This window comes from Exophiala viscosa, assembly GCF_022695815.1.
Source record: "Exophiala viscosa unplaced genomic scaffold EDD37scaffold_2, whole genome shotgun sequence".
Taxonomy (NCBI): domain Eukaryota; kingdom Fungi; phylum Ascomycota; class Eurotiomycetes; order Chaetothyriales; family Herpotrichiellaceae; genus Exophiala; species Exophiala viscosa.
In genome coordinates this window covers 3259318-3286390 of record NW_026944354.1, presented here as the reverse complement: position 1 = coordinate 3286390, position 27073 = coordinate 3259318, and the positions used below count along the sequence as shown (strand labels likewise).

At 52.1% G+C, this 27073-nt stretch overlaps 13 protein-coding genes across 13 annotated transcripts; 4 read left to right on the top strand and 9 right to left on the bottom strand.

Annotated features, from left to right (window-relative positions):
- Positions 1-92: 92 nt before the first annotated feature.
- On the bottom strand, positions 93-2832 carry EDD37DRAFT_278327 (secreted endoglucanase). Its single transcript, XM_062811028.1, has 2 exons — positions 1339-2832; positions 93-1275 (listed from the first exon to the last, which is right to left on the bottom strand). Exons 1-2 carry the CDS (start codon positions 2614-2616, stop codon positions 217-219), a joined length of 2337 nt encoding a protein of 778 aa, XP_062673709.1. The 5' UTR covers positions 2617-2832; the 3' UTR covers positions 93-216.
- Positions 2833-3048: 216 nt separating this feature from the next.
- On the bottom strand, positions 3049-5234 carry EDD37DRAFT_647481 (uncharacterized protein; the record flags this gene model as incomplete). Its single annotated transcript, XM_062817887.1, has 5 exons — positions 3049-3429; positions 3491-4383; positions 4437-4753; positions 4803-4943; positions 4987-5234. 5 exons carry the CDS (start codon positions 5232-5234, stop codon positions 3049-3051), a joined length of 1980 nt encoding a protein of 659 aa, XP_062673708.1.
- A 265-nt stretch (positions 5235-5499) lies between these two features.
- On the bottom strand, positions 5500-7182 carry EDD37DRAFT_623446 (4-hydroxyphenylpyruvate dioxygenase). The gene has a single exon (XM_062816111.1). It carries the CDS (start codon positions 7039-7041, stop codon positions 5785-5787), a length of 1257 nt encoding a protein of 418 aa, XP_062673707.1. The 5' UTR covers positions 7042-7182; the 3' UTR covers positions 5500-5784.
- A 78-nt stretch (positions 7183-7260) lies between these two features.
- On the top strand, positions 7261-8629 carry EDD37DRAFT_278506 (uncharacterized protein). Its single transcript, XM_062811029.1, has one exon. It carries the CDS (start codon positions 7479-7481, stop codon positions 8190-8192), a length of 714 nt encoding a protein of 237 aa, XP_062673706.1. The 5' UTR covers positions 7261-7478; the 3' UTR covers positions 8193-8629.
- EDD37DRAFT_277949 (uncharacterized protein) lies at positions 8625-11300 on the bottom strand. The gene is made up of 4 exons (XM_062811026.1): positions 11068-11300; positions 10869-10955; positions 10571-10820; positions 8625-10512 (listed from the first exon to the last, which is right to left on the bottom strand). Exons 2-4 carry the CDS (start codon positions 10919-10921, stop codon positions 8875-8877), a joined length of 1941 nt encoding a protein of 646 aa, XP_062673705.1. The 5' UTR covers positions 10922-10955; positions 11068-11300; the 3' UTR covers positions 8625-8874.
- A 267-nt stretch (positions 11301-11567) lies between these two features.
- Positions 11568-12291, bottom strand: EDD37DRAFT_647477 (Snf7 family; the record flags this gene model as incomplete). Its single annotated transcript, XM_062817886.1, has 2 exons — positions 11568-12152; positions 12256-12291. The coding sequence occupies 2 exons, from the start codon at positions 12289-12291 to the stop codon at positions 11568-11570; spliced, it is 621 nt and encodes a 206-aa protein (XP_062673704.1).
- Positions 12292-12619: 328 nt separating this feature from the next.
- Positions 12620-14444, bottom strand: EDD37DRAFT_278105 (salicylate hydroxylase). The gene is made up of 2 exons (XM_062811027.1): positions 13649-14444; positions 12620-13598 (listed from the first exon to the last, which is right to left on the bottom strand). Exons 1-2 carry the CDS (start codon positions 14189-14191, stop codon positions 12855-12857), a joined length of 1287 nt encoding a protein of 428 aa, XP_062673703.1. The 5' UTR covers positions 14192-14444; the 3' UTR covers positions 12620-12854.
- A 996-nt stretch (positions 14445-15440) lies between these two features.
- Positions 15441-17341, top strand: EDD37DRAFT_606601 (carboxypeptidase; the record flags this gene model as incomplete). The annotated part of the gene is made up of 3 exons (XM_062814900.1): positions 15441-15575; positions 15624-16589; positions 16652-17341. The coding sequence occupies 3 exons, from the start codon at positions 15441-15443 to the stop codon at positions 17339-17341; spliced, it is 1791 nt and encodes a 596-aa protein (XP_062673702.1).
- Positions 17342-18835: 1494 nt separating this feature from the next.
- EDD37DRAFT_656517 (serine-type carboxypeptidase F) lies at positions 18836-20314 on the top strand (the record flags this gene model as incomplete). Its single annotated transcript, XM_062818834.1, has 4 exons — positions 18836-18929; positions 18983-19200; positions 19251-19933; positions 19987-20314. The coding sequence occupies 4 exons, from the start codon at positions 18836-18838 to the stop codon at positions 20312-20314; spliced, it is 1323 nt and encodes a 440-aa protein (XP_062673701.1).
- EDD37DRAFT_277492 (uncharacterized protein) lies at positions 20214-22381 on the bottom strand. The gene is made up of 2 exons (XM_062811025.1): positions 21880-22381; positions 20214-21818 (listed from the first exon to the last, which is right to left on the bottom strand). The coding sequence occupies exons 1-2, from the start codon at positions 22169-22171 to the stop codon at positions 20455-20457; spliced, it is 1656 nt and encodes a 551-aa protein (XP_062673700.1). The 5' UTR covers positions 22172-22381; the 3' UTR covers positions 20214-20454.
- Positions 22382-22448: 67 nt separating this feature from the next.
- Positions 22449-23647, bottom strand: EDD37DRAFT_647472 (alpha-ketoglutarate-dependent 2,4-dichlorophenoxyacetate dioxygenase; the record flags this gene model as incomplete). Its single annotated transcript, XM_062817885.1, has 3 exons — positions 22449-23117; positions 23170-23379; positions 23504-23647. 3 exons carry the CDS (start codon positions 23645-23647, stop codon positions 22449-22451), a joined length of 1023 nt encoding a protein of 340 aa, XP_062673699.1.
- Positions 23648-23873: 226 nt separating this feature from the next.
- Positions 23874-25345, top strand: EDD37DRAFT_647471 (major facilitator superfamily transporter; the record flags this gene model as incomplete). Its single annotated transcript, XM_062817884.1, has 4 exons — positions 23874-24020; positions 24071-24214; positions 24264-24605; positions 24713-25345. The coding sequence occupies 4 exons, from the start codon at positions 23874-23876 to the stop codon at positions 25343-25345; spliced, it is 1266 nt and encodes a 421-aa protein (XP_062673698.1).
- A 46-nt stretch (positions 25346-25391) lies between these two features.
- EDD37DRAFT_623404 (chitinase) lies at positions 25392-26991 on the bottom strand. Its single transcript, XM_062816110.1, has 2 exons — positions 26242-26991; positions 25392-26150 (listed from the first exon to the last, which is right to left on the bottom strand). Exons 1-2 carry the CDS (start codon positions 26942-26944, stop codon positions 25591-25593), a joined length of 1263 nt encoding a protein of 420 aa, XP_062673697.1. The 5' UTR covers positions 26945-26991; the 3' UTR covers positions 25392-25590.
- Positions 26992-27073: the final 82 nt, after the last annotated feature.

The window sequence follows — 27073 nt, the reverse complement described above, 5'->3', positions numbered from 1 at the left end:
GTACTTTCAACGTAGGTTAAACCAGTAAGTAGTAGACTTGTGAACATAGTAAGCAAATTCCTTCTCTCACAAGGCTGTGCAATGCGCTTCTGTCACGAACTTAGCTACCGGAAATGCGACGAGATAAAAGGGAGAATCGGAGACACCGTGACTGACGTCCATTACTGTACCACTTTCTCTATGCATGTTGTATACGGTTCATTCCTTCCAACCCGATCAGCCTTGACTTGCAGCCCATCCGACCACCCAAGCAAGTGCCGACCCCCAGTTGATGGCAACCTCATTTGTGCTGTAACTATTCACATCATCAACATGACACAGCTGCGGCTTACACCCCTGAAGGACATCATCGGCAGGAGGATCACTCGCATCTTCATTCGCGCCGCCAGACATAGCCCCAGCAGGCGCCTGTGGAACTTGGTCATTGAGCTCATGCGCGTACAACCGCGAGTGCACATTCTGTACATAATTCGTTCCGTAGCCGCGAATGTACGAGAAAGCAAGGGCGTTGCGACCGAGGACATAGTCAACGCCCTGAAGTGCCGCATCTCTGTACGTGATGTTGCCGCTCAAGTCAAACGCCGTCGCCACAACTTGGATATTATTGAGATTGTTGCTATTCGAACCCCATGGGTACGAGTTCAGAAACACGCCGTATCCGTTGGTGGCGTTGCGTTGGACAGCGAGATACATGTCTGCTGCATCTAGCACCGACTGTACGATGGCGGGGTGGTTGGAGATATTGCTCGGGATAGTCGCCAGGTCAAGCTGTGCCAGAGCAGCGACGGAGCCCCAAGAAAAGCCGTCTGGGATAGTGAACAGTGTTGACACATTTGCCGTATGGTAGGTATTGTTCGTCAGATCCGTAAGATATTGTTGTTGGCCAGTGGTGAGATACAACTCCGCTGCGGCCCAGTAAAACTCGTCCGTCACATCGTCGTCACTGTACGCTCCACCACCAAGATCCCAGTCGGTGCCTGGCGCCAGAATTGCTGGATTCTTCGTTGCAGCGGCGTAGGCTGTTGTCGCTGCTTGCAGACACTGCTGCGAGAACGCGCTGTCGTACGTGGCGAACGAGCGAGCAGCCATGGCCCCTACAGCGGCAACATTGAGAGCGGCGGCTGTACTCGGTCTGTGGAGTTCACGACGCTTGGGGTCTTGCGACGGATCGGTAGGAAGAGGCGTCCACTGATTGTCATGCATCTTGTGATGGACCAGGCCAGACATGTCGATCATGCTGCCGTTGAACAATTGTGGTGGAGAGCCAGCAGGGACCTGAACGACTCGTCAGTGTCTGGAGACGGCAAATTCCTCGAAGAACTTCAGTGTCCGACATACCTGCATTTTCAACAAGAACTCAATCTCCCATCTAGCCTCGTCAAGAATGTCAGGGACACCATTGTTACGCTCGGGAATACGCAGCGAGCCATCAACCAGGACATTTGTAGCGTTGGCAATGTGCTGAGTCCGCTCATACTCCATGAGCAGCTGTGCCGCCGATATGCCTCCATTGACCACATATTTACCTTGGTCACCAGCATCATACCAGCCTTGTGTCACGTTCAAAGTGTAATTGCAAGTCCATGGCTCGAGGTAGGCGATCAACGAGTCATGAACAGCCTGACATGGAACCTGGACATCGCCTTGGTTGGGTGGGACTTGGACATGACCTGCCGCTCTGGCATACTGAGAGCCTGCCAATGCCGCGTCGATCGCGATACCACTGCGCTGCTGATAGAAGAATAGGAGAGAGTCCTGCCGCAACGTGTCGTAGACCGTCGAGGATATGGTGAATGGATAGCTGGTCGCATTGCCAGCAGTCAACACATATCCGTCTCCGTCTTGTGTGACGTTGCTGAAGTCAATCGTGGACACAACCTGGCCAGATGCCGCATCCATGCCTTTCGGAGTGGTGTTTCCGCTCGCCACGATACTGTCTGAAGCACTGAGCAACGACCAAGTCACGGCTTTGGTATTGTTCGCAACCAACGTAGCGACCTTTGGTCCTTGAGGCAGGTAGCCCAGCTGATTGACCTTCAGAGCTGGGCCGACAAATTGCACATAGCCGCTCCGATCGATGCGTTTCATGCTGACATCGCCAATGCACACTTGTGCCTCTGCAGGTGCTCCTCCAAGGTCGAACTCGAGGGTTGCATTTGGTGCTTGATTGGCAGGGCTGAAAGTGACGGAGAAAGGATGTGGTGTTGTCGTCAATGGAACTGTGGTGTTCAAATTCGGGTCCAATGGAGGGTCTGGAGTCTGCACAATGATATCAAAGCCCACGGACGAGCTTGCCGTGAAGTTCACCGTGTAGACATCGTTCTTCGTCTCCAAAAACTGGTATGTCGTCCTCAAATAGCTGCTATTGCCGGGCGCTGATCCCGATGGGACGGTGATGCAGTACAAGCCATTTTGGATCTTGCCTGTTGGGGATGACTCCCACCCGTATGTGGCGTTGGTGAAAGCACCATTGGTGATGATTTGAGGGCTACCAGGAATGGGCGGCAGGGTAACATCTCGCGCTTGGACTGACTGGCCTGATTTGGCATTCACCGGATCTGCAAAGATACTCAGCAGACCAGCGATGGTGGCGACAGTGGTGAGAAAGGCGCTCATGGTGTGGATTTTGGAGGATTGTCCTGACGGCCATTTTCGCAGCAGCACTGTTATACCGGCTCTTATATAGGTTGTGCTGTTCTCCCTCCACTTCCTTCTTAGTCAGTCGCCTACCCTTGGCTCTCTTTGCCACTTTGCAAAGTCGAAGCAGCATCGATTTGAGGTAGATCGCAATCGGTGGTAGGACCGACATGGCCGTAAAGGTATCGACATTATTTTGGCTAAATGCTGCCCGCATCCGACTGTTTGTGACTGGCTGGAAGGGCCGGACGATGTGTAAAAAGATGGAGGCGATGACAAGATACGTGCAGCGAACTGCGGAGAGACGCAGACAATTTGCCGCAGTTCTACCGCTTTTCAAGCTCGCTTCGGCACGAACAACCTGGTACAGAACCTGACCTCCGATTGCGGCCAACCAGACGGCTTTTGCTCTCACAACAGGCCGTTGACCCAAGCGTCTTTCGGCATCGTCAGTGTCGACATGTCGGGTAGATTTGAGAAGTCGGCCATGTCGAAGGCGAATGCAGAATCATCCCAGAAATTCGGAGAGAAGGCCAGAGGGGCATTGTGCCCTGGTGCAACGACACCCGCCGCAGACCTGGGCGTAGTTTGGTCCATCGGCAGGAGGAATTGAGTATTGACACTCAACTCGACATCATCTGCAGGACCTCCAGTGCTGACATTCGGCGACGAGGATACGGCATAGTCGAGCAGATCCCACAATAGTGCGGTCTCAACTTTTGGCGGTTGTACCGGCTGTGTAGAGTTGTTGTATGGTGCAGCGAGCTGGGCAAGCTTTCCTAATTTCGCGCTCTTATCCCGAGCATCAGCAATGTAAACATAAATTGACAATTCGAGGATATAAACCACTCACGGTGTGAATAAGATGTGGATATCCATATGCCATCCCTTCGACAAAAAGCTGAAGTGTCTCAAAGTCTCTTGTTGCCCGCGCAGCCGTGGTCGCATCTTTGGAGAACCGCAGAAAGAATTGTGCAGTGGCAACCACCGAGGCGAGATGAGCAATGAATGGGTCAGAGATTGGGAAGCTTCTCTCGTCAGACATGTTGAGAAGCTGTACGATCCACGTTGAGTGCAAGATTGTTTGGTCAATGGCATGCTGAAGGAAGGAAGGAGATCGAAGTCTTTGTTGCCCGTGAACCCGAGCGACATGCAGGAAGGGATGATTCAAGGTGCAGTGTATGGCATGGTAGAGGCATTGGGCGAAGATCCAAGGTGCCCAATACGATCGGTGGGTCGTTAGGTCCGTGCTGGTCCTTTCGTGAAACTTTGCATTCTTGAATCTGTGGACCTCCGGGAAAATGGTTTCATACCTGGACATCTCTGACTTGATCTGTTGGTACTCGGAGTTGGTCGACCATGCATCTTCCAGTTTGCCTTGTTTGATGGTCTTGAGGTAAGCCATAAGGCGTCCCCAGATTGTCAACAATTGTAAAGCATAGGAACAGATGCCGTCATCCCTTTCATCAGGCATTCGAGGTTCTGTCGGGCCTCTGCTCGTGCTGTTGATCAGTGGTTGTTTGCTACTTGGTGGAGCTTCGGGAAGAATTGCTGCGTCAGAGATGGCAGTCAGTGTTCGGAGACTGCTACCATGAATCCGATCAAGAATGAACAGGCTCCAGCAGCATCTCGACAGCTCGGTCTTGCGGCCTATGGGCCTTCCTGATTCTGCCATCGCAAGGTTGGAACAGATGAGTGCCCTTGAGGCTATGCCGGAAGCCATCCAGGCTCGGACCATCTTCCCGTCTGCGAAGACGGCAATCAGCATTTGAGTTGCGTTCGGACTATGTGAAACGCACCATAGATTTCGCTCAGACACAGCAAGCAAAAGGATTGCAGGACGTCTAACGAGCCTGTAGGCTCTGCAACCTGCCTGAATAGAGTGTTCCATGCAGAGCTCTTGTAGTACTCTACAGCCTTCGTGGTGACACCCTCAAAAAAACCATCTGTGGAGAATCGAGCCGTGATTGCAAGAAAGGAATCCAGAAGACCCGCGGAAAATTTGCCCACTTGAGCCTGTAGAATAGCAACATCGAAAAGTGGCAAAGGTTGATCGGCTATCTTCTCTTTGTAAAGATCGACCAGCGATCCGAGGACATTGAAGGGAGGATAAGGCCTAAGTACTGTCACTGAGTATTCCTCGAGGATTGCAGCATCGATCTTACCTTCGGAACTCGTCGAATTTTGTTCTTTGGCCCTGCGCGACACCGGCTGGCTGAGGCAATCGTGGCGAGCTCTGGAGTGGTGTGGAAGGACGACGCGACTCTCTTGAGGGGACTTCTTCAGTCTGCCTCTCGACAAGTGTGCTGCCAATTTAGCATGCTTCCACGCTTGGAGGTCGCGACATACTTGACCGCCTCCATTATTTGTTCAACTCTGGCTTCCAACCTGTCAACGCGACCTGTGGAATGGCCCCTATCCGGCTTTCCAAGTTCGTCAGCGACAAGGGCAATAAGTTTTGGTGTTAGCAGACCTTTGTCTTGGTAACCCGGTGCTCCTTCTGGCTGCTTGCGACAGGAGTGTCGCTGGTGAGAAGATAGGTGCATCTCTGATTGAGGCGCGTGCAGAAAGAGCAAGCCGGTCTTTCGCCGGGACATTTTGTCTTCTTCCTCCTAGTGATTTTATCAACGTGGAGGTCTTCTCAGTGATAGATTTGAGCGTACCTGCATGGTTCACACGCTTGTCGTACCCGTGTTGGTGGCGGCGTACTGTCACTCATTCTGTAAAATCCCTTCCGAGGACCTGTGCGATTCGCCTCTGGCTTTGGACATCTTCATGCCAAAACGGTGTTGTCAGCAAAAGGTAAGACTTATTGTCAGGGTGGGATACGGCAGAGGTACGGAGTACACGACAGATTAAGTACTTGAAGGTGAGTTTTAGGTGGTGGAAGCTAGGGAGGCCATCGCTGTCACCTGCCAATAAACACAGGCGCCAATTTCCGGGCTTCTTTGCTTAAGAAAACTCTCTTATTTTCGCATTTCTCGGTGCCATCTTTACCCTTTTTAAAACGAGAGCACAATCATCAACCTTTGTTGGTCTCAATCTACTCATGAGCGTGATGGTCATTGTTTGAATCTACAGTGCTGGCTAAAGCGACAAGGTTATCTACAAGACTGCTGAAAAGCTTCAAGAAATCCTCAAGTGACATCACAGATTACCTCGAGCCATCTGTTCCCTCTCAATTGCTTCAAAGAGAGCTTTGAAGTTACCAGCACCGAACCCGGAGAAGTTATTTCTCTGAATGATCTCAATGAAGACGGTTGGTCTGTCCATCAAGTGCTTGGTGAACAACTGCAGAAGATACCCACCCTCATCGAAGTCGATCAGGATGCCCAGCTCTTTCAGTGCAGCAAAGTCTTCGTTCAGCTTCATGCCGGCGCTTTCAAGTCGTTTCGCCATCGACACGTAGTAAGTATCCGGCACGCTAATGAACTCGATCCCTCGCTCTCTCAAGTTAGTGACGCTGGAGATAATGTCGTCCGTTCTCAGGGCGATGTGCTGGACACCAGCGCCATTGTACCAGTCGACATACTCTTCGATCTGCGATTTCCTTATTCCCGTCGCTGGCTCATTGATCGGCATCTTGATCTTTTCGTCTGGACTGGCCATGACTATTGACTTCAGAGCGGAATAGTCTGTACAGATGTCCTTGTCGTCAACCGACCAGAACCTGTGGAAGCCTAGGGTCTTCTCATAATACTCGCACGCTGCTTCCATCTCATCCCAGTCCTGGTTACCGACACAATGATCAACATGCATCAAATCAACCTTTGGTAAGTACTTGGCAGTCCTCTCGACTTCGTTAACTGCTCGGTATCCTGGAAGGAAGGCACCCTTATATTGCTGGCGTTCGATCAAGGTGTGGATGGTGTCTCCGTACGTTCGAATCTGAGCATACGTTGCACTGCCAAACTCGTCGCTGACTGTCTTTGGCCGTTGGACTGCATGCGCACCCTTGGCTACGGCGGCATCATATACTGCAGCAACATCGTCCACTTCGAAAGCAACATCACGGACTGCGTCACCGTGGGTCTTCAAATGATCCTGCATCTCGCGGAGCAGCTTTCGATCTTCGTCGGACAGCGAGGCGATTGTGCAGTCCGAGCTCTGGAGTGGTGAGGTGAGGACGAAGGTCACGTCTCCGTTCCGGACAACGTGCGAAGCCAGAATCCGAGAACCTGTCTCAAGACCTCGGTACGCTATTCGCTCGAAACCCATACGAGTAACGTAGTACGCGGCAGCTTGTTTGGCATTGCCAACCCACCAATGGACGTTGTCGTATCCTCGATAGCTCGCGACATTCTTTGAAGACTGGGGAAGGGCCTGTACTGAGTACTGGTCCTTGTATTCACTGCTGAGTTCGTGAATCGGTTCTGAAATATCAGCAAGGGCGATTGGTGCCATGGTGCCTGGTTTCTGTGTGTTGTTGGGTTTCTGTGAAAGGAGCTCGGCTGGGATTGCGCAGAATGTTCACAGATGAGCGATTCGAAACAGAGGGGTACTATCTCACCTTTATCAGTTCCAGGACGGGTGCTGACCTTCGGGACGGAAAGCATTGGTACGTACAGGATTCTCTGGTCCCATGGCCAGCCCGGATTTGCACGCCTATCAACGACCCGGGATGTAAGCGCACGGTCCGTGTCACATCACTTCCGTGTTTGCATTCCCACCACTATTTCTCATACAACAACTTGCACATGCAAGCGCATAAGTTCTTCTGATAAGCAGACACTCTCTCCTATCACAATCGTCACTTCACCATCAACATCGACTGGCCGGTCAGAAGTCATACAAACCAGCGCCTCTCTCGAACAACGCAAAAATCCCCCGACCTCATAAACATGGACAGCCATAAGCTCAGCAAGAACGACTCATCAGTCCTATCAGCACTCTTTGACCCCGAGTCATCGCTATCTAGCAGTGTCCATATCGAAGGCAGTCTACCTCGAGGCTCCACTCCAGCCACAATGATACGACTTCAAGAACAAGAGCGACAAACCCTACGGCTTATCAACGGTGAGACACCAGAAGTCGATAACATCAAGCTCGCCATCTCCCAATTGACCACCATCATCGACCAAGACCCATCATACGCCTCCGCGTGGAACAATCGCGCACAAGCCCGCCGTATGCTGGTCAGAGACGAGGACCTTCCCCAGTCCTCGGAGACTGTCGCAGAGATCCTGCAAGACATCGCCAAAGCCGTATCGTTGGCAACACCCACACAACTCACTAGCGCCATCAACAGCCTAGATGCAAGAGTCCTTGCATCAGCGCATACACATCGAGGCTACTTGCTTCTGCTGGCAAGCAAATCGGAGGACAATCGCAGAATGCTCGACGCCGTGCCCGCCCTGAAAGATCTTTCGAGAGAGAATTTGGAAGAAGCCGCGAGTCGAGAACTAAGTCTTGGAGGTCGCTACGGGAATGAGACCGCTCGACAATTGGCGGTCAAGACGAATCCCTACGCCAAACTATGTGGCTCGATCGTAAGAGAGGCGTTGACAAAGGAGATTGCGGAATATTACCAGCCGTGTGTCACTATTGCTAGATAGTACCAAATGATCATGAATGAAAATCATGTTTACCTGCAATAGACAACTTCATATCTGATTGCTGTAATTGTCTCCTAGTGCTGCAGTCCTACTCTTCCACATATCCTCAGAGCCGGGCAGTGACTGGCCGAGGCTGCGATACAGGTTCAAATGTGAATGTACATAGTAGTCCTCTTCAGTAATCCACAGATCGATATCATTCACCGACTTCAGATGCATTCATGGCACATGACGATCAGGTCAAAACACGTCTCACAACTCCGCAAAGCACCAGTACCCTCACGTCAGATCAAGGCTATCTTGGACTGGACGCAAGACGGGACACGGATGCTGCACCGCGGATGCCATTGCGCAGATTTTCCGTGACACTGCCAGCCTGAGCACGTGACCGGTCCGTCTTAAGATATTTCTCTCTCTTTCTTTCTTTCCGTGTCGACGTCTGTTTCCTGAAATTTCGCCCTTGTCACTCAGTGGTTCCTGATTTGAACTCCTCACATTCTATCCGCTCTACGGAAACCCATTTTCTCAATGTCATGCCCAGGTGGCCACAAGTACGGGTCCCGAAAGTTACACTCACGAAGGGAATGCCATGCTAAAAAGCCCGGCTAGATTGACCGCAACTATCCCATATCGACATGATCTCGTCGCTTTCCACATAACCCCCATGCGTCTGAGACACATGTTACAAGTGACTCAGATATTGCGACCACTGTGGCGTATCGTAAGCCTCTCGTGGCAATGCACGTAGACTGATAAAGGCCTCGACGACAAGAAAACCTCGAGCGCAAACATACACCACACCGCAGATAAAAAGCATACTCCCAAAAACCGTGCGAACACATTCGATACCCCACCGAATGCACCACCCACGCCAGCCTTGCCGTGACGTGCCTTCGGATCCATTTTCCCGAGTACCCGCAAGAAATGGACCATCATATACTGACGCCAGAGAAAACAGAAACGCAGACCCAGCAAGGGATATGGCGGAAATCCTCCAGCAAAGACGTTCAGGCGAACTGGGAAAGTGTGCATTCCACGCAGATAGATGAATCGCACCGTATATGGTACCACAAGCGACGAAGAAGCCCACAGCTAGACCCTTGTTGCGCCATATCAAGTCATTCCCTGGCCAATTCGGTATTCTGACGTTCACATAATTTGTTTTGCATAACTCGTTGGGATATTCTGTGCGAGTCCAAAGTACTCCGTCCTGTGAACGTATATTTGGCAGCCTACGCTGGTGTCGTGCCCAGAGGTTTGGATGCCTGTCGAGGCACGCTGCTGCCAAAGACCATCTGTTCAGCCGAATCTTGTCCACTTCGATATGGACTGGCTGTCCGGGTGTGCCATTGGTGTTTGCATTTCTTGACACGTTTCTCGCAAGTGGATGCAGGCCTTCCGAGTTTGGACCAAAGCCCATCGGAAACAATGCCTGTTCTTCACCAACTCTGATATCGAACGATTTTTGCGAGTCCACGCATTGGACAGCATGAATATTCGATAGCACTTCGCCATGAGAGAACGGACGCATGGTCCTGACTGTGAGTTCTTGCTGACTGGGCTCAACCTGCTTGGCTTTGCCTAAAAAGGAACATATTTCATCGTTGTGATGGGTCGCTGCATTGGGAGGATTTCGTAGCTGCTGTCGAGCAGTAGGGTGTTGGGACTGTCGTGTACCAAAGCTTGTGCAGTTGTCGGGACTGTATGAGGTATCCGCATCCTTTTCGACGTCGCCTGTGTTGCTGGTAGCCTGCATGCAAGGCTCTCGAAGCGAGTTGGAACGCTGTTGGAGAATCTCATAGCGGATGAGGCTTTCGAATTCAGAGCGCTCAAACTTCTTTGTGAACTCATGGTCCTTTTGACTGCTGAACTCGCTGAACATCCACATGGCGGAGCAGAAAGAATGTATCCCATCTCCCTTTATCACCACGGGTTCACTGATGTTGAGAGGTTTGTGCCACCACAACGCGTACATCATCAATGCGCAAACGACATGGGCCACTGTATTGATCTCTAGAAGAGTGATGGGGAGGCCGGCAACTGCACGACCTATGCATTCAACGATGAGCCATCCAGCCTGTATCACGACAAGGACTTTGGCGAGACTGTTGGCTTTGCTTTTGTCCGATATAAACTGTTCAGTGACTCGTGGCAAGCGGCCCTGTTGCGCGAGGACGGCGGCCCCGTTGGCGGTGAGATGCACTCGGGGAGATTCAGGGATGTACTCCTCTCCATGATCCTTGGTATCAATCGCAAAGCCGCCCATCTGAGCGAAGAAATTGTGTTTCATGCTCCAGTCAGGGTAGTGCATGCTCGGATCCTATGATCGACTCAGTCTTCCAACGGCACATATTTCAAGAGTTGTGCCGGGACCTTACCTTTCCCTTGTTGCACTGCTCTACCGTCCGCATGAGTTCTCTGGCCGAGATCCACTGCGACCATGCTGTGAAGACGACCAGCTCCGGCGCAAACATTCCACACAGGATCCATTTCACTTGTGCGGCCAGAAGCTTACTTTTGTCGGTCGTGCACGGCACGTTCAGATGCACAGCTGCATACACGCATAATGAGAGTGTAATCAAACAGCTTCTCAAGAGCTCGAATGTGCCACGGACGTTGGGTTCTGGCCTGGGTTTGCGTTAATCTCCACGGGAACCATGCCGACAAAAAACATACATCCAATTGATTGTGGTATCGCTGTACGCGGCGTCGTCCGTTGACGATGACATGATGTAAGCCGACAAACAATCGTGAACAGATGTACTTTCATTGCAAAAGGATGCATTGATCAGTCAAGTTCAGGAGGCAGATGAGGCTGAGACTGCAGCCGCGTTCCAGGTTGTGCATGGCGAGGCTGAGACATTCTGCGACCCACCAATACTAGCAATATCCTAAGCGAGGCGAGCTGCTACAGGCGCTTAGCCAGACCAATTGCCCGTCGCTCAGGCGCAACTTCTCTTTCCTTGTTTTTCTTCGCTTATATCATCGGGGATGTGGGATGTACTCGTACTGCGAGGGCCACATTACGTTGGTGAATTTGCAGACCGGAACGCACGCAACTGCGCAGGCAGATATTGCAAGCATGTGTTCGAGATAAAGACAAGAAGAGAACGGTCGCAGAATGATCGAGCTGAAACAAACAATGTCTCGACGCAGCGTCACCAGTCGAGCAGTGTAAGTGACCACCTGGCTCGCGGTGTGGCCGCCATCAAGACAGAGAATGACCATGACTCATAACTCCTTATATACGCCATTCTGAAAGTCTGCGCTCATCCATACTTCGTGATCAGCACTCTGTCGGCCGTAGTGACAGCCTTACCTCAATCCCTCGAGATGGCAGGGAGACAACCTAAACAAAACCTAAATGAGCGTTCTTCAGTTTCTCAAAGCCCTTAACCTATCACCCAGTCCTTCTTCCAGTTTCGATCTGTCTGCAGTTTCTGCTTGTTGTAGCTCGTGCTCCGGCACCTTTTGCTGCATCTCCTGGGACAGCTCGACACCTGCTTCATCTGCCACTCGGTTCATCAAGGCATCAACCTCACCTTGGCCCTGGGCTCCGACTTGTTGACTTTCGACTCCGCCGGCGACGTTCTCGTAGTATCCGGACACAACATCAAGGTCTTCGAATTGCGACTCGAACTTCTCCATCACGGCGCCTATCTTGTCCAAGTCCATGTTTTTTAAGGCTGCGTCCATTCCTTTGACTGTCTGTGCCATAGAGGCTGTCACAGTGCGCATGGTAATGGCTGTCTGGACTCGTGCGGCAACTGCATCGATGCGAGCAGCTAACGTGAGAAGTTGAATTCGTTGTTGAGAGTTTCGGATGGAGTTCGTTGCATAGAGGCGGGCAATTTGAGGTTGAGGTGGGTTCTGGGTGAGGGCTTTCTTGAGTTTCGCTTGCTCCGCCCGAGAATCTCGATCGGCTTTGGCAGCCTGCCGATTGAGCTGTTTAGATGTGAACTGGATAAGGCACAGTGTTAGTATCGAGGCCGGAAGTAGGGCCGCAGTGATATCGTGGCTAGCAGGGTCAAGCGCAACCGACAATTCAAGGTGACTATAGTACCTTGAGATTAAACAGTGCCTTGTCGAGGCCCGACATGGTGTTTGCAATGCTTGTAAGATGCACCAGAGTACTGTGGGCTGTATAGCTGGTGTGCGCTTGCTGAGGGATGGCCGGCAGGAGGTCGCTGCACTCGGGCGGGCTCGTTGATCGAGTATGTACGGAGTACTGGACGTCGGTCGAGGGATGGACAATTCGAGGGTATTCGTTCGCTATTACGGTCTATTGGCAGTTGTCTGAGGAAGGCGCTCGGTGAGAGTAAGTGGGCTGGTAAGTAGATAGAGGATGCCTGCGCTGTTACGAGTCGGCGATGAGAGGATGACGCTGGCGAGATTGCGGGACATGCAGGTCGGCCAAGTCATTCTCTCCGAAGATTATCCGCCTCATTGGTTTCTGTCACTGCATCTATCTGCCTAAAGATAACATCCTTTTTTCTGTCTCTGCTTGTCAACAAGTGACATGTCATTTCATCAGCTTAACTTATCGACGCTGCTACGTCGACATATGGTAGATCAAGCCTCCGTTAGCATATCGAAACAACTCCAAGCGCGCAATCGTCCGAGCAAGTTCCATCCTTGGACACCCTTTGACAAGCATGCTCATTATTGCTGCTTCTCACCCCCTGCCAGCAACTCCTCCAGGTGCTTCCGCATGTCATACTCACAGAGCCATTCGGCTGTCAATTTGCCAGGCGGATCCTGCGGTGTCGCAAATCCGAAACGCTCTCGTACATCAGTCCTCGCCTTCAAAGACTTCTCTTGCACTATCCTGACTCTATCACGGCGTAGTTCTTCGTACAAGTCGAGAGCTTTGGACAAATTTCCTTTCAAACGCCTCAGCATCTCCTGCGAAAGAACCAGACTCAACGCTGCAGCATCCTCCACTGCCATAGAGAAGCCTTGGTTTTGATCAGGCATCATTGGCGCTGCAGCGTCTCCAATCAAACATGCTTTCCCTTTTTGCCGATATGGATATGGCTGATGTTCAAACAATCTCCATATCTTGACATCTTCAGCCACCAACATTACGTCCCGGAGAATTGGGTCAATGCCCGGAAATGTGTTGGCCAAATCAGCCGGGCTCGCAGGTATGTCCCAGCCGTCTTCACACAAGGGTGCCCGTTCAGCTGGAAAGAATGCAAAACCTGTAAGTAAGCCAAAATCGTGTGCGGGTCCCCAGACGACCTTATCGATGCCTTGTCCTCCCCAGATGGATATGACTGGCTTGTTGCAGAGATCGGTCAATTGAAGTGACTCCAAGTTGCTCCGTCGAATGATGAATCGATAGCAGCACGATGTGGATGGATTGGCTTCGGGAGTAATTCCAATGCTACGTCGGATCTGAGACTATCGCCTTTCGTCAGGGACTTCCCGTTCGCTGGACAAGGAGAGCTTACATGGATACCGTCGGCCCCCACAATGAGATTTGCCTTGATTGTGACACCATTTGAAAACGTGCAAGTCGCCTCTTCAGCATTTGCAGCCACACATCTGTGGTCTTGCTTCAAAAACACATGCTGCACAGAAACATTCAGGTTGTCTGGTGCCGCCAACGCCTTCCGAAGGAGTGCTTTGTGCAAGTCTGCGCGATAGCACATATAATAGTTGTGACCAAAACGACTCTTAAAGTCTCCAGTCCCTACGTCGGCCAAGATTTTACCAGTTTTCCAGTCGTGTATCTGGGCTCTCTCACATACCAGTGCCTTGGCCAATCCAAAATCGACACCCCATTCACCTTCTAGCCATTTTGTTGCGTTACTCACAACACCGATGCCAGAGCCAAGTTCGTACCGAGTATGGTCGCGCTCATAGACAGTCACATTATGTCCGACCTGCCGTAAAGCGATGGCCGCTGACAAGCCACCCAGGCCGCCGCCAATGATGGCAATATTGAGGGAGTGTTGTTCCATTGTCACGAAGGATGTAGTGAAAGACGGCATGTCTCGCCCTCATATATCAAGGCCATCCATGGCGTCAGCCTGGTTGCCTTAAGTTACCAACTCCATGGGACATGGCCACGTCAAGTCGAATCCAAGGTTCTCGACTACAATCGAGGGCGTGATGCTTCTCGCACTGCCGTCAATCAAACGACGGCCTCCAACACACGACAATTTCGAGTACTGGAAATAGCATGTCGTCTGCTACCATATTGTGTTCCTTATTCGTCTTCCCAAGCCACCTCTGATTTGAAGTACACCAACGAACAAGCTTTGGTAAGCCGACCCGTGCAGCAAGCCACATGGTCGAGGTCGAGTGGACCATGGTGCACTCGACCAGCGGCACAACTGCGTCACCGCATCGATTTTAGTATATTTCTTGCCTAAACGGCCTCGAAGGACAACGGACAATTCTCTCCGAGGCATCCGCATGCACCATTAGGCAGAACTACTCTGGTCCCTGAGGTGGCGCGCTGACAACGTGAAATGTTTCGAGTTCATCCGTCGGCTTTTATGACCTGCAATTGGTGCAAATTGGCTCTTCCCTCTCACGAAGGTTCTAGCTGTGGGCATGACGTCCGCCCACCTCAAAACTGCTTGTACACATTTTGCAAGGCTCTGCGCCTGTTCGGATAGTCTCGCGAATTCATTTGCGCATATGGCCGGGACACAATACCTCCAGCATACTCGTCGATGTCGTATGGCTATGCCGAGTCTGGGGCGGATTCCAGTCAGAGTTCAATATCTGCTCTTAGCGATCCACTACAAGGCGACACTCCAGGTACCACTGTACATACGAGTCTCCCATTTCTGGGGATCTCGTACGCGCTAACCCTCTTCGGTCAGACCTACGACCAATGCTGACATGGGGAACGTTTCTACTACCCTGCCTAGACCCTCCGGGCACGGTCGATGAACCTTCACGTGTATGACAATCTCTCCAGGGCTATGGACTGCTCAGCCTGTCTCCATGCGCGGATCAACTGCGCGGACCTACAGCGCAGGACCATACGAGACTATCCTCTTTTCAGCCTTGGAGCGTTTAGGCCCCCACTAGTCGACAGATCTTCGTAGCCTTGCAGGAAGGTCCTGTACCTAACTAACTCTTTGCAGAAGACGATACGATGTATCTCATATTTAGATGGTGAGGCCTCCAAGATGTCTCCATGCTTTCGAAGACATATGAGTCGCCGTTGTCCCCATCTCCGTTGCTCAATGCTCAACAGTCTCGCACTTCGCAAAGCAGATCAAGATGAAGCTGTCTAATACCGCAGTGGGCGCCTTCGCCTTGTTGCCGTTCGTCAAGGCGCAATATCCTCCCAAACCATCCGGCCTCACTGACACCATCTCGATAGTCAATCAACAGATCAACATTACTTGGAAGGAGGTAAGTCGATTGACGCATACAGATGTACTCAGTCCTAATTGTGCCCAGGCCAATATCTGTGAAACCACTCCTGGCGTCAAATCATATAGTGGCTATGTGCACATTCCTGGGAAGCTCATCAATGACACTGGTGGCTTTGATCTCCACACATACTTTTGGTACTTTGAAGCACGCAACAACCCGACAACTGCTCCTCTAGGAATCTACCTTGCAGGTGGCCCTGGGGAAGCGTCCTCCTACGCTGCATTATCGAGTGAGAGTGGACCTTGCTACGTCAACTTCGATGGCAATGACACAGTGCTGAACCCATGGTCCTTCAACAACAACGTCAACATGCTCTACTTTGACCAGCCTGTGCAGACCGGCTTGTCCTACAACACGCTGATCAACGGAACATATGACCTCGAAACGCTCATCATCACCCCTAACACGCCCGGTGTAGCACCACTCACCAACGACACCGTGATGTTGGGCACCTTTTCCAACGTCGATCCCGACAAGACCACGAACACTACAGTCACCAGCGGCAAGGCCTTATGGCATGTCCTTGAGAACTGGCTCGCATCGTTCCCCGCGTACAACACAACCTCAAAGAAGATCAGCTTCTGGGGCAATTCATACGGAGGCTTCTGGGTTCCCGAGTCGGCCACGCTTCTCGATCGCCATCTCAAGACCCTGGCCAACACGCATCCTTTGAAGCCAAAGAATCTCACTGTCGACGCAATTGGTATCACAAACGGCTGCATCGACTTTGAAACCTCTATGGCAGGATACCCTCAATTCGCCTACAACAACACCTACGGCATCCAGTATTACAACCAGTCAATGTACGAAGACGCCATGGCCGCATTGAACAAGTCCGACGGATGTCTCGACCTGATTCAGCAATGTCGTGCAGCCGGTCAGGTAGGCGATCCAAGTTTCTTGGGCAACAACGCCACGGTCAATGAACTGTGCACTGACGCCTTCAATCTTTGTTTCACCATCATCGAGCCTCTGAACGTTCTCTACAATGTACGGATTACATCCTACCCTGACTCTCCCAGTCCTTGCGTTGCTAACATTTCCGTGCATAGGTCTCCGCCTTTGATGTCGCCATCGCCACGCCAGATCAGGTTGATCAATGCCCCTACTACCTCCCCGTCGCCGAGTATCTTAACATTCCCAAGGTTCAGTCCGCCTTGGGCCTAGCCCTGAACTGGACATGGGACTCCGAGGTCGTCACCGCAGTCTTTGGCTTCCCTACACCTCTCGCTCTGAACGGCACCGGCGACGCCTTCCGCCAAGCCGGCATGGACAACATCAATTACCTCCTCCAAAACGACATCAAGATCGCCTTGCTATTCGGTGATCGCGACTACCGATGTCCCTGGACTGGAGGCGAAATGACAGCCAAGGCCGCCAACTGGACGAATAGCGCCGGGTTTCTGGAGGCAGGGTACCAGCCACTTCAAGGCCTGAGTTCCAGCACCAAAGGCGGTGTGGTCAAACAGTACGGACCGCTGTCATTCACGAGGGTGTTTGACTCGGGACACTCACTGTCGGCATATGCGCCGGAAACGGTGTTTAGGGTATTCAACCGCACGACGTTCGGCAAGGATGTGGTTAGTGGGGCAAAGATGATAGGACCGAATTATCATACTACTGGGCCGACGGATAGTTGGGGGTGGAGGAACAAAATGCCTGCGAACGCTCCGTTCAACGATACTTGCATAGTGGAGGGGAAGTTCTTGCCAGAGAGCCCTTGGGTGGCAATTGCGGAGTGAGTAGTTGAAAGGGGGAGGAAGGTACAGTCAGCATGGCTGATGCATTGAGCGGGTATGCAGTACGCTAGCGGTAACCGGGATTGCCAGTATGGATTTTGTCTTGTCATAATCGAAAGCTCTTGGACTGGGGGAAAGCTCTGAGTTGTTCATTGTGTTGCGAGGTATCCCTGCCCCTTACAACCTCAGCCTTGCACGTGACACTCCTCAGCAATGAGATTCACATGACATTCAAACATTGACCACTCCCTGTAAACCAAATGCTGTGACCACTCAGACTTGCAGCGGAACTATAGCTGGTACAAAGCTTCATTTCTGACTGCTTCGACGCCAATGTGGAATGTCGATGGAAGGTACGATGGAAGGAAGGTACGATGCATAAGTATAGGGACGTGTTAGAGCCAACGGTGATGTTCGAGAGCCGTTCTATTCAAGATCGATCGTCGCAGAAGGAGACTGTCGCGTTACAGCCACACCAGCCGAGAGCAAGTAAGATACGAGAGATCCGAGGCTAATACGAGACGCTCATTGCGGAGGAGCTTTTGATTCGACCCGTGATCACTCGTATCTTCGGATCTTGGCCAGAGCTATAAATCAACTTCATCAAGCTCGGTGCTATTTCAACATTATCACATCCGCCCCGGCTTACTGCAACAACAAAACAACGAAAACATGTGGCAGTGAGGTATCGTGCTTACTGGGACGCGCATTTGGACCACCCTTATCTCTGGCCGGAGTCCTTGCTTTTTCAGCACCCCGCATGACGTCGATAGGCGCAGGGTGCCTGAAGAACTAGGTAAACCTCCACCTATGTTTGCAGACTCTTTTGCTGTATCGGTCTTGGCAGCGTCGGTGTCAGCAAGAAGGCTTTCCTTATCAGGCCTACAGATCCTGGATGCGACCCTCTAATCAGTCTTAGAGTTCTGCCACGACGAGCATGAGTGGTTGCCCAGGCTTCGCGGGCACGACTAGCACTATGTGCCTCTGCATGGACCGGCCTTCGGCGCAAGAATCAAGATCCGATCGCTTGCCAGGTACGGACCATGCGACGCCATGCCTGTGGATTACTGTCAGCGCGGCACAGTCTGCGGAGTGGTCATAAGTACAGCTTCCTGTCATTGAGACTTGCTTCCGCACATGTTAAAGATCGTACGCCAAAATGATGTTCAAACATTGGGAGAAACTGCTGCTCGTTGCCAGCGTTCTGCTCGGCCTTGCTGCGGGGTCGCGTTGAGATGTCGCTAATCGTAGAGGGTTCACACCTCAAGCGATGGAAGAGATGCGAGCCAGATCTCTCATCATGGAACGTGCAACTAGCAATACCTCCGATTTACTGTACTATACCAACGAAACTAAGGGTGAGACTTTGCACAATGGCGAGCGTGGTTGAACTCGACATACTGATCATCTGCTCATCTAGAGTATTATGTGGAGTCGTTGCCAGACATCCCGCAAAGCTACATGACCGAGCTGTACAGTGGAGTGATCCCTCTGAACATGTCCAACACCACTCGCGGAATGTTCTTCGTCTTTCAGCCACGTGTCGGCCCGCCAGTCAAAGAGATTACCATCTGGTTCAATGGCGGACCCGGTATGTCGACGATTTGGCAAATATCACAAGTAACCATGATTGACGGAATACAGGATGCAGCTCTCTCGAAGGCTTCTTGCAGGAGAATGGCCGTATCCAATGGTCTTGGGGCCAATACTCTCCACAGATCAATCCTTACTCCTGGGTCAACCTGACGAATATGCTCTGGGTCGAGTACCCCGTCGGCGTAGGATTTTCACCAGGGACACCGACCGCAACAGATGAAGAGGAGCCAGCTCTTGAGTTCGTCGAGTTCTTCAGAAACTTCCAGGTGAGCCCGGGCCCTCTGAGGTCGAGGACGACACACTAACGGGGGGTCAGACAATCTTCAATATCAGCAACTATTCGATCTACGTCACTGGCGAATCGTATGCGGGCAGATATGTTCCCTACGTCGCCAATGCTATGCTCGACCAAAATGACACCACGCATTTCAACGTTTCAGGTGCACTCATGTACGATCCTTGCATCGGTTCGTGGCCGACGGCCAATGCACTTTCCGTATATCCATGGATCGAGCAGAACAACAACATAATGGGGTTCAACAAATCCTTCCTGACTAATCTCGCCGAAGCTGACCAGCAATGCGGCTACGCTCAATACCGGGAGGATTTCATGCACTTCCCACCGAACGGCACCCAGCCTGCCACATACCTGAATACAACCGCCGATCCAGATTGCGACCTGTGGGACACTGTCTACAACTCTGCCTACGGCGTCAATCCGTGCTTCAACGTCTACGAACCCAACCTACAGTGTCCGCTACTGTCCGACCCGCTCGGCTTTCCAAGCGACTTGATATACTCGTACGCCGGACTCCCACCGTACTTTAACCGCACAGACGTCAAGAAGGCTATGCACGCTCCGTTGACGACCGACTGGGAGTTGTGTACTGGACCTGTCTTCGTGGGCGATGGAGGGCCCGAGGACGAAGGAGATCTAAGTGCCGATCCACTGCAAGCTGTCTTGCCGCGTGTGATCGAGGCTACGAATCGTGTGCTAGTGTATGTCTCCTCCGAACATGAAACGCTCACATTCGGCTAATCTTCCCTCATAGCTCAAATGGCGACCTCGATTTGGAAATCCTCACGAACGGCACTTTACTTGCCATTCAGAACATGACTTGGGGCGGGAAACTGGGTTTCCAGACCGAGCCCTCCAAGCAGATCGTGATCACCATTCCAGACATCCAATATGAAGAGGTTTTCGTCTCGAGCGGTTTCGACGGACTTGATAATTACCAGGGCGTGATGGGTGTTCAGCACTACGAACGTGGATTGATGTGGGCGGAGACATATCTCAGCGGGCACATGCAGCCTCAATTCCAGCCGCGAAGCTCTTACCGCCACTTGCAGTGGCTGTTGGGCAGAATCGATGCACTTTGAGGGGCGGGCCGCACGATTCAGACATGGCAAGATTGTTCATCGACGTTCGAAGCCACTCAGGTTCTCGATCTGGCAATACAGCACCAAGCAGTGCGGATTGGCCGTGCCCATCGTTGATGAGCTTACATGCAGCGATCTACTTAATCCATAATACCGACATTTTCAGCCACAGTGAACTTCGCGCTTGTCCTTTCTCTGACCTCATCCACGCTGACACCCTCTGCTGTCTCAGTGAGTACTAGGCCTGTCCCACCGATTCTATCAACTTGGAAGACGGCCAACTCGGTGATAATGGTGCTCACGACACCCTTTCCAGTGAGCGGCAGATCGCACACATCGACAACTTTGCTCCGACCATCCTTATCGCTGTGGTACGTGCAAACAATGATCTTGGTCTTGTCAGGATTACTGACTAGGTCCATCGCACCTCCCATACCATTAAACGCCTTGCCAGGAATTATGTAGTTCGCCAAATCACCGGATGCCGAGACCTGCAGGGCCCCTAAAAGAGACACGTCGACGTGCCCACCACGGATCATGCCAAAGGACTCGGCCGAATCAAACGTCGACGCGCCAGGAATGAGCGTAACAGATTCTTTACCTGCGTTGATCGTGTCGGGGTCTGCCTCCTCACGGGTCTTCGGGTAAGGACCCATGCCGATGATGCCGTTCTCCGATTGCAGCCAGACTTTCGTGGACGCAGGCAGGAACGAAGGTGCAAGCGTCGGAATGCCTACGCCGAGATTGACGTAGAATCCGTCCTTGAACTCTTCTGCAGCACGTTTTGCGATGCGATTGCGCTTGACGGCTTCCTCACTCTTTGCTTCAGTAGCGTCCTGTGTGGGCGCCAGAACAAGCTTCTCAATATGCTTGTCCGACGTTGCGGGACAGATGCGGTCGATGTAAATGCCTGGTAAGTCGATGTGATCTGGATCCAAGGCGCCGATGGGTACGATATTCTCCGCCTCGACGATGGCCAGTTTCGCGGCTTTCGGCATCAATACACCGTACGTCTTGGTGGTGGAGCGGAAGATGCAATTGCCAGCCTCGTCGACCTTCCATGCCCGCACGATGGCCAGGTCGCCTTTCAGTGCCGTCTCCATCATGTACGAGCGTCCGTCGAATATGCGCGTCTCTCTGGGTCTACCTGGCTCAGCAACGGCATACTTGCCGGTTTGTTCATCCTTGGGCCCGAGACGATGGGGGATCCCGCCGGTCTCGATCAACGTGCGGCTTCCGGTCGCCGTGTAGAAGGCTGGAACTCCCGCCCCGGCTGCCCTTAGGCGTTCGGCGATGGTGCCCTGAGGACATAGCTCGATGGCGACCTGACCGTCATGGTACTGTTTGCCTAGAGACTTGTTGTTTCCGATGAATGACACGATCATGCGAGAGATTTGGCCTGTGGAGGTGAGCTTGGCGAGACCATATTCTCCGGCACCCGCGTTGTTGGACACCACTGTTAGGTTCCGAGTGCCCTTCTTGCGGATTGCATCGATCAAGGTCTCTAGATTCAGCAGTTAGAGCATTGTCCTTCCACATAATGCCGTTTGGGAGAGCCTGCTTACCTGCAACTCCAGAAAGACCAAACCCAGCACTAAGAATGGTTGTGCCTTCTTTCAGATCTGCGACTGCTGCATCTGCACTTTCAAACACTTTGGAAGCGTTCCTGCTGTCTGCTGCTTGCTCTTCTCTTACGGGAGGTACGCGGAGTCGTTCTCGCAGCAGACCCGAGGTAACTCCAAATCTTCGTCTTTGGGGAGTAGTCACTGCTACAGCCAACACCGCCCGCTTGACTGTCTTCCATCCCACGGCGTCTGTGACCAGTCTTTGCTGACAAGGCTCCAGGAGTAACGCCATAACTCTGTACACTTGTCACAGCCTCTCTCAGGTGTGCAAAGTGCAGAGTGAGTTCACCTTGCTATCCATATGAGATGCCGCTGAAATGATGTGATTGGCGGGGCCGCATTGGGGGCGCCCGGCCATTTCCCGTCCATCGTCGCCAGTATTCAATCCCCGTGCGGAGTGCTACGGCGTCATGACCGGTAAGGCTACGTGTTTCATCTCCATAACATCTCGACGCGTGCTATCCAAAGTATCTTACGAGAGGGCGGAACAGACCACGACGAGACCCTTTCTAAGGCAGGCCCATTCTGACAGTTGTCTTCTCGTTATATCCCCATGCGTCTTTACTCCCATCATGGACAGTACATCTCCTCATATCGCGCGCATATTTCTCCATGAACGTACCTTGGCCCGCCCTGTGCATGACACAGGTGTTGTCCCAGATGACCAAGTCGCCTTCATTCTGCCATTCGACACTTAGCACATACTTGTCTTGCGTGGCATGCGCAAGCAGCTTCTCAATCAAGTCTGTGCCCTGAGGCTCTGGCACGCGCTCGAAGGGTTGTTCCGGCGTGGCCACAAAATCCTTCGACCTCGGATGCTTGTACTCCAAGTGGTGCATGTGGTTGGCAATATACAGATTCTGTCGACCGCTAGGTCCATGTGTCTGGACCACGTCATGACGACCAAAGGGAAACTTCTCAGGATCAACGTCCTTGAGCCACTGGCTGTCCTTGGGCGCTGCTTTCTTCCTGGAATGCATCAGGCTATGAGCTCCAATGTACTGATTTTCGAGTAGGTCTTTGCGAAGGCCTTCAGGCAGCTCGTCAAACGCTGTCCTTGTGTCGGCAAAGTCTGTGTTGCCACCATGTCCCGGCGGAGGCAATGAGTGAGCTCGCAGTAAGCTGAAGCCAGCCCGCCTTGAGTTAAAGCTGGAATCCACATGAAAGATGGAATTGCCCTGAAAAGGGTCAAGACACGCACGCAGTATGCCCGGCAAGGAGACAGCTTACCAGACCAGTGTGATGCCGTCTACTGCCTAGTTTGATCAAGGATCCATCATCCTCTTGATTGCTCACATCGAAGAGTTCATCGAAAGGAAACCGATTCTTCCGGCCAAGTGCAAGGTATGGTTTGATGTCGTCCAACTCGCCGAAAAGAGCTGAAAAGGCTACATGATGAGCATCGTCCAGTGAGGCGTGACGGAAGACGAGCACGCCGTACTGTCGCGGAGGATGTTAGCCATCACAACATCAACCGAAGCACAACTCCGAGGCCAGCAAACAAGGTTCACGTAGCCAGCAGCACCGCACACTCGAAGGTATGTTGGGAGAGGGCTCAACTCACTTTAACAATCGCCCTATGGATCTCGTCGAACACTTCCTTCTCCACAGGCTTCGAAAGGTTCACCCCGGTGACCTCTGCCCCAAAGGTTGGGGCCAATGCCTTCAGCTTGATATGCTGATATTCCGTGTCTGTGGCATGAGGCATCTTCAATGTTGGTCAATTCAAAGATTCTTGAAGCTTGCAAGCCGGTGGTCTTCGCGTGCTTTTGATACTCCGAGTCTAGGACTCTCGCGATCGTCGATTGATCTCAGAGGTGTTAGTAAGTCTCGCAGATGTCACAACCTACGATCAAGCGCCAAGTACGACTTCGACCTCTAACAGCTTGCTATCTCCGCAGACTCATGATCAGAGTGCGAGATGATGCCTCCTGATGGGCATTAAGACCGACTTGAAGCTCTCCGGGCCACAGTACAGTCTTGCGGTCAGCATGTTCTTCGTGGGCACTTGCGTTGCAGACCTGTTCACCAACATCGGCATGCGTTACATTCGTCCGAGTCTGTACCTTGCAGGCGCGATGGTCAGTGCGAAACAACCATGGTTTATGACAGTCACTGAAGATGCTATCAGATAGTCTGGGGCATTGTGGCTTCACTCCAAGCCGTCGCAGGAGGCTCGTCTGGCTTATACGCTATTCGCTTCTTTCTAGGCATCTTCGAGGCTGCATTCATCTCGGGCGCACCATACCTGACTACCATTCTTTACCCTCGAGCTGTAAGTAGTCCTCTTGTAGACATCACCTGGGCTACATCTGATCTTCTAGGACTGGGGCAAAAGAATCTGCGTTTATCTAGCCGCTACGCCACTTGCCGGTGCTTTTGGTGGCTGGATCGCCTATGGCGTCTCCCACGTCAACAGCACCCATATCAAGGACTGGCAGATCTTGTTCATCCTTGAAGGTCTCCTGACTGTAGCCTTCGGCATTATCTGCATATGGGTCTTGCCCGATCGTCCACACAACACTCGATGGCTTACCCCCCGAGAACGTGACGTTGCCGACTGGCGCATGATGCGTGATGGCAACCGCACTCACGGCAAGATTCATTGGGCTGTCGTCCTCAAGCAACTACAAGACTGGCGGTTGTGGACCAACATCGCCATCTATGTAAGTCTCACTAAGCTCTCGCAATTGGAAAGGGCATATCTAGCTCACTCCTCCTGCTGCGTTAAGCTCTTGGGGACTCCTGCTGACATGGCTTTTCCTCGCCCCAGATGTGCCAAGTCATCTCGACGTACACCATCGCGACATTCACACCAATCATCGTCAAAACCATGGGCTTCACAAACGTCAAAGCACAACTGATGGTCGCTCCGCCATATTGCGTAGCCTTTGTCATGGTCTTCGTGGTGGGCTATCTTTCAGACCGCTTCAAGTCTTGTTCCGGCATCCTGGTCATCAACTCGATCGTCGCGGCAGCAGGAGACCTAATGCTAGTCCTCGTCCCAGCAACACACAACAACGTCCGCTATGGCGCCACATTCCTCACCATCACCGGCATCCTTTCTGGCGTGACTCTCTCTGTGGGCAACATCACAGGCAACAGTTGTGGTGATATCAAGAAGGGCGTTGCGACGGGGCTCTTCCAAGCGTTCGGATCAACTATGGGCGTGGCCACGGGGTATCTCTTTCCTCAGAAGGACGGGCCAAACTACAGAACAGGCTTCTGGGTCTTGTTCGCAACGACGTGCTTCACCGGCGTCGGCTCAGCAGTCGTCACGGTCCTTAACATCCGTGAGAATCACAGACGTGATGCCTTGACTGGAAAACCACCAACTGACAAAGTCATCGACTTCGACGAGGACGGACTCATGGAACGACATCCGCATTGGAGGTACTATAGGTGAAGCAGAAGCACAGTCCCTTTCTAGCACGAGAAGCTATGTTCAGCAGGCTGATGGTGATAGAACGGTCGTCATCGTATATGATATTATGTACTATTTATTGATTATCCTATCCAAGCACCATTCTTTTTTCGTGTTCCCCCAAACGCCATCTATGCTATTATACTGTACAAGGTTAAGCCCTCCCCAACACCACAGCCAGATACACCTCTTTGCTCTGATCCAGCTGGACTCTCCTGCGGCTAACGTTAGTCAATCAACGCATCCTTCGCAACCTGCGCAAACGTCCTATTCTTCCCATCAATCACCGCCTTCTCCTTGTACATGTACGCGCCATCCCAGAACATAGCGCCCGACAAGTTCGGCAACTTCAACTTCTTCATACTCTCCAATATCGTCCTGTAATTCGACATATTGACGTACCCGTTTTTCTCGCCCGCGTAGAACGTACGTCCTCCCACAAGCAAACGCGGATACGTAACGTTATTCCCATTGACGTTGAACAGACCCTGGGGCACCGCACAATCTGAACAGGCCAACTTTCTCGCGCCCAGAAGTGCTGTCGACCAATTCTTCAGCGCCGCAGGAGCATGACCACTGCCCAATTGACATGCTTGCGCGTTGTAGAACTGCACATTCCAATAGTCGATTTGATTGAGCATCGTCGACACTGGGATATCGGGGTCTGGGTACGCGCATATAGGCGCCGCCGAGAAATAGTATTTCTTGGAAGTGTCTTTCTTAGTCAAGTTGCGTAGCGTCGAGACTAAGGTGTATAGATGCGCTGCATTGGTTACGTTTTCGTTGTCTAGGAACCTCAGTCAGCACTCACTCAGTCAAACAACACCACGATCCAGTGTGCGCTCGTAGTATGCATCAACGGGAGAAAGGAGACATACCGATATCGAAACCATCGAGCACCACACTTCCAAAAGGTCTGACCCCTTTGCCCTTATACCCATCCCCTCCCAGGAACAAATTCCACAACGTGGTCGCCAGTGTCGTCGCATCGGCCGCCGTCGGAATAGCTAGATCGGCACTAGCCCCTCCCGCGCTGATGAGCACTTTCTTCCCCAGCTTCTGACAAGCCGCGATCTCCGCTGCGAATCCATCGCCTACGCAGTCCAAGAGTCCCGACATTCCGGCCGCAGTCTGTGTGCTGTTCGGGTTACTGCACAAATACCCGTTGAAATCCAAGGTGATATTCTCCTTCCCACTGGACGCATAAAAGGAGTCGATAAAACCCAAAGTGATAATGTCCACTGACAGCCCGGCGCAGAGCTGTGTCAGAGTGACGTTCGTGGTCATGTTGGTTTGGCCGTAATATGCGATCGTGATGTCCTTGGCCGTGGCGTTGAAGACGTACGTTGACGAGGTGGTCGTGGTTGCAGCCTCGACTTTCGATGGCGTCATATCGTCTGTCGTGCTGATCGTGCTCACATCGCGACGAATTAGACCTGAACCTCCCTCGGCGTCAAAGGCGCCAGCAAGGAAGCCCGACGACTCGAGATCATGCGGGATCGACCAGGCTGAGACTCCCAATTGCCATAGACACAGAAATAAAGAAACCAGCAGACAACGCAGTGAAGATACCGATGCCATCTTTAGCAATGCGATCAACTCAACTCACAAATTACCCAGACTCTTACCTTGGGCAAAGGCAAAGGCCTAGCCAGCTTACCATGACTTTTTATTGTTCTAGACTCGATGACATAGGGCCTAGAGCATACG

What these genes read in the sequence shown, in the direction of transcription:
- EDD37DRAFT_278105 (XM_062811027.1), bottom strand. Translation starts at nt 14,191, where the DNA reads ATGCCGTCTTTCACTACATCCTTCGTGACAATGGAACAACACTCCCTC. An exon ending in TGGGGGCCGACGGTATCCAT is followed by an intron (nt 13,599 to 13,648) that starts GTAAGCTCTCCT and finishes GAAAGGCGATAG; the next exon opens with TCTCAGATCCGACGTAGCAT.
- EDD37DRAFT_278506 (XM_062811029.1), top strand. Translation starts at nt 7,479, where the DNA reads ATGGACAGCCATAAGCTCAGCAAGAACGACTCATCAGTCCTATCAGCA.
- EDD37DRAFT_623404 (XM_062816110.1), bottom strand. Translation starts at nt 26,944, where the DNA reads ATGGCATCGGTATCTTCACTGCGTTGTCTGCTGGTTTCTTTATTTCTG. An exon ending in GCTCGATGGTTTCGATATCG is followed by an intron (nt 26,151 to 26,241) that starts GTATGTCTCCTT and finishes TGAGGTTCCTAG; the next exon opens with ACAACGAAAACGTAACCAAT.
- EDD37DRAFT_278327 (XM_062811028.1), bottom strand. Translation starts at nt 2,616, where the DNA reads ATGAGCGCCTTTCTCACCACTGTCGCCACCATCGCTGGTCTGCTGAGT. An exon ending in AGTTCTTGTTGAAAATGCAG is followed by an intron (nt 1,276 to 1,338) that starts GTATGTCGGACA and finishes CGAGTCGTTCAG; the next exon opens with GTCCCTGCTGGCTCTCCACC.
- EDD37DRAFT_277949 (XM_062811026.1), bottom strand. Translation starts at nt 10,921, where the DNA reads ATGTCATCGTCAACGGACGACGCCGCGTACAGCGATACCACAATCAAT. An exon ending in GATACCACAATCAATTGGAT is followed by an intron (nt 10,821 to 10,868) that starts GTATGTTTTTTG and finishes ACGCAAACCCAG; the next exon opens with GCCAGAACCCAACGTCCGTG. An exon ending in AGCAGTGCAACAAGGGAAAG is followed by an intron (nt 10,513 to 10,570) that starts GTAAGGTCCCGG and finishes AGTCGATCATAG; the next exon opens with GATCCGAGCATGCACTACCC.
- EDD37DRAFT_623446 (XM_062816111.1), bottom strand. Translation starts at nt 7,041, where the DNA reads ATGGCACCAATCGCCCTTGCTGATATTTCAGAACCGATTCACGAACTC.
- EDD37DRAFT_277492 (XM_062811025.1), bottom strand. Translation starts at nt 22,171, where the DNA reads ATGGCGTTACTCCTGGAGCCTTGTCAGCAAAGACTGGTCACAGACGCC. An exon ending in TGGTCTTTCTGGAGTTGCAG is followed by an intron (nt 21,819 to 21,879) that starts GTAAGCAGGCTC and finishes TGCTGAATCTAG; the next exon opens with AGACCTTGATCGATGCAATC.